We start from the raw sequence: 3,484 nt of genomic DNA, 5'->3' as shown, positions 1-3,484 counted from the left end.
GCTGCCTTTTGCTAACTCTTTCCTTTTGCTCGCGCAGGAAAAATGCAGTTGAAAAGCACATGGTCTAGAGTTTCCTCATCGTTCCCACAAAGGCAACACTTGTTGGCCAACTGAATTTTGAATCTTTCTTGGAGCAGGTCATAAGTAGCACAAGCACGACGTAAGAATTTCTAGTTTTGAGCTTCCAAAACTGGGTGAACTTCCTTCCTCCAGATTAGAGAAGCTTCTTCCAAAGTAGGGTATCTCTGACGAAACAAGTCTTTGACTGAACTGATGCTGAACTCCCCTTTGAAATATGGCATCCAAATTCTGTTATCTTCACCTCCAGTTGGGATTGGCAGTTGAGTGACGTCCACACAACAACTATTAACTGTTCCATATGGACAACATGGAAGTCCCAATGGACGTCATTCCAAAAATCACCAACCATAATTTTTCTATCCAATGTTTGATCATTGAGAATGTCTGCAATGCACAAATTAGAACATCAAATATCAAAGTAAAGAGCAGTGGACCTACCATCTCCCACAAGAACTTTAGTGTTGCTTTCGACAAGTTTATACACCCAACGAATACCCGGTAAAATTGTGGATTTAACTCCATAATTATTGATGCAACCATTCCTTCCAAAAAAATTTGCTCTTAGAAAACCTTCCCAGTTCTTCTTCAAATTACGAATTTTCCACCACAACTTCACAATAAGCGCCTTATTCATGGTAGCCATGCGAGATAAGCCTAAACCCCCCTCCTCAAAAGGGCAACAGACCTTGTCAAACGCCACCACCACAACACGACTAATATTAGAATCACCCGACCAAATAAATTTACGAATTTCCCTTTCACATTGCAAAATGAACTTTCTAGGCCATTTATAGACTGCCATGTTGTGAATAGAGTAGCTGGCTATATCAGACTTAACGAGAACAATACGGTCATGAAAAGAAAGAAGTCTCCTTTTCCAACCAGCAAGTTGAGCTTTAATTTTCTCAATCACATTACAAATATGATGATATCTTACCGTACGAGGGATAATTTGAACTCCCAGGTAACGATCCGGAAAAGTAGCTACACTCATACCTAAGAAATCAGCAAGGTAAATTCTCCTACTCAAAGATCCCCCTCCATAATAAATCTTACTTTTTTGTCTGCACACAATCTGACCCGAAGCAACTTGATATTTTCCCAACAAGTCAATAATATTATGCACACTTTTTAGATTTCCTTTGCAAAAAATCATAATGTCATCAGCAAAAAAGAGATGAGTAGGAGAAATACCATTTCTTGTAACCATTGAAGTCATTTTCTTATCATGAAAGAGTTTCGTAATATTTCTGCTAAGAACATCTTCAATCAAAACAAAATTCAAAGGAGAAAGGGGATCACCTTGACGCAAGCCTCCATTAATTTTGAAGTAACCCTATGGATTTCCATTCAAAAGAATAGAGATTCTAGCAGAACTTAAAATATCCAGCAACCACCTACACCACCTCTCATAGAAGCCATATCTTCGAAAAACTTCCAAGACGAAAGACCAATTCACCGTGTCAAAAGCCTGAGAGATATCCAGTTTAAGACCAATATTGCCATATTTGCGCTTGATGTGAAGCTCATTAACCATTTCCGAAGCCAAACTGATATTTTCATGGATATTGCGACCCTTCATAAAAGCTACATGTTCTTCAGAAACAAGCTTGTCCAAAACAATGCTTAATCTTGTAGCTAAAATCTTAGTAAGAATTTTGAAGAAAAAATTACTAAGACCGATAGGTCTAAAGTTACGAAAAGTATTAGCACCCCTTACCTTGGCCAACAAAATAATCAAAGAAGAGTTGACACCATTAGGAATATGCAAAGATTCCAACAATAAATAATGGCCTTTGTCAAATCATCTTGAGTGATATCCCAACAGTGATGATAGAAACAACCCGAGAAACCATCTGGACTCGGAGCACTATCAGAACCTAGCTCAAAGACAGCTTGTTTTATTTCCCCCGGAGTAGGAATTTTATCCATATCAAGACTCTCTTCAGCTGAAATACTAGGATGCTCAAAATCAAACAAATTTTCATCAAACTCCAACTCCTGGCCATTGAATTTATCTTCGTAATACTGCATCACATGATCACGCAAATGATCATACTCAGAAATGGTAGCTCCATCAGCATCCACTAATTCAGAAATAGTGTTGCTACTTCTCCTAATACGACTACTGTTGTGAAAGAAAGTCGTATTACTTGATCCTTCAACCAACCATTGGTTTCTGGATTTTTATTTGAGAATAACAGTCTGCTGCTGCCGAGTCTCAGAAAGCAAAGCCATAGCATCCTTCATAGCATTGAGTTTAGTAATATTACTAGGGTCTTCATCAGAATTTCTAGTAGCAGTCTCAAAACGCAGTTGGTCTTACTTCAGCCAAGAATGTATATTGCCAAAAACTCTAAGATTCCACTCCTTCATCACCACCTTCAACCTCTTCATCTTATATGGAAAGATAAAATCTGGCGAACCATGAACAGGAGAGTTCCAATTGTTACTGACCATGCGATTAAAATCAGCGTGCAAAAACCACATTTTTTGAACTCTAAAAGGAGCTCTCTTAGGCCGCGGGACAACAAAAGGATACCCAAGAAGAGTAAAGTGATCTGAAACCTCTCTAGGAAGGGATTTGCACCTTCAGTTTTCAAACTTAGCTAACCAAGCATCATTTATTACAGCTCTCTATCTAGTTTACTAATGATTCTACGAGGGCCAGATTGTCTATTCGACCAAGTAAAATTACTACTCAAAGAATCAGTTTCGAAGAGGCTATTATCATCCATCCAATCACTAAAATCATTTATGACTGAAGTTCTCGGCTCTAAACCCCCTTTTTTCTCATTCAAACGCAAAACACAGTTAAAATCTCCCATGACCAGACAAGGAGTAATTGAGTCTTGCATAACCAGCTGCTGCCAAAGTCTCCTTCTCGTCACTTGAATATAGCTAGCATGAACAAAATAAATGTGCACACCTTCAACTGAAATTGTTATAGCCTGTCTACTCATATTTACAACCGAATGAGTCAGACCATCTAAGTAACAGATCCAAAGATTAGCCATATTAGACAAAGAAGCATTACGAACAATATCTGGAGAATAACCTTGCATATGAAGTCGTCTACCAAAGTTCGCAGAACAAACCACCTTTGGTTCACCAAGACAAAACACATCAGGTTTAAACTCTCTAATCAAATCTCTAAGTTTAGTTTATGCTGCCTCACGCGCAACACCATTAATGTTCCAGAATAAAACCCGCATAATTAAACCTTGGGGTTGTTTTTCTTTGGCAAATTTTCTTGATGAGAAGAATTTGAGGAGGGTTTGATTCCTGGAGAAGAACCTCTTCTAGATCGTATTCCTAATTCCGAGTTATCATATGAGTCTGACATGGAATCCTGATCCTTCAAGGAATTGATTTTATCCTATAGAGATATATGTTGTTGGTG

General features: G+C 38.2%; 1 protein-coding gene across 1 annotated transcript; it reads right to left on the bottom strand.

The window, feature by feature from the left end:
• Positions 1-487: 487 nt before the first annotated feature.
• On the bottom strand, positions 488-3,098 carry LOC113333560. Its single transcript, XM_026579992.1, has 6 exons — positions 2,713-3,098; positions 2,408-2,671; positions 1,935-2,209; positions 1,541-1,719; positions 1,276-1,417; positions 488-1,221 (listed from the first exon to the last, which is right to left on the bottom strand). The coding sequence occupies exons 1-6, from the start codon at positions 3,096-3,098 to the stop codon at positions 488-490; spliced, it is 1,980 nt and encodes a 659-aa protein (XP_026435777.1).
• Positions 3,099-3,484: the final 386 nt, after the last annotated feature.

The sequence above is a fragment of the Papaver somniferum genome, unplaced genomic scaffold (assembly GCF_003573695.1).
Source record: "Papaver somniferum cultivar HN1 unplaced genomic scaffold, ASM357369v1 unplaced-scaffold_133, whole genome shotgun sequence".
In the NCBI taxonomy this organism is placed as follows: domain Eukaryota; kingdom Viridiplantae; phylum Streptophyta; class Magnoliopsida; order Ranunculales; family Papaveraceae; genus Papaver; species Papaver somniferum.
The sequence above is the reverse complement of the archived record's forward strand: the minus strand, read 5'-3'. Positions and strand labels throughout refer to the sequence as shown.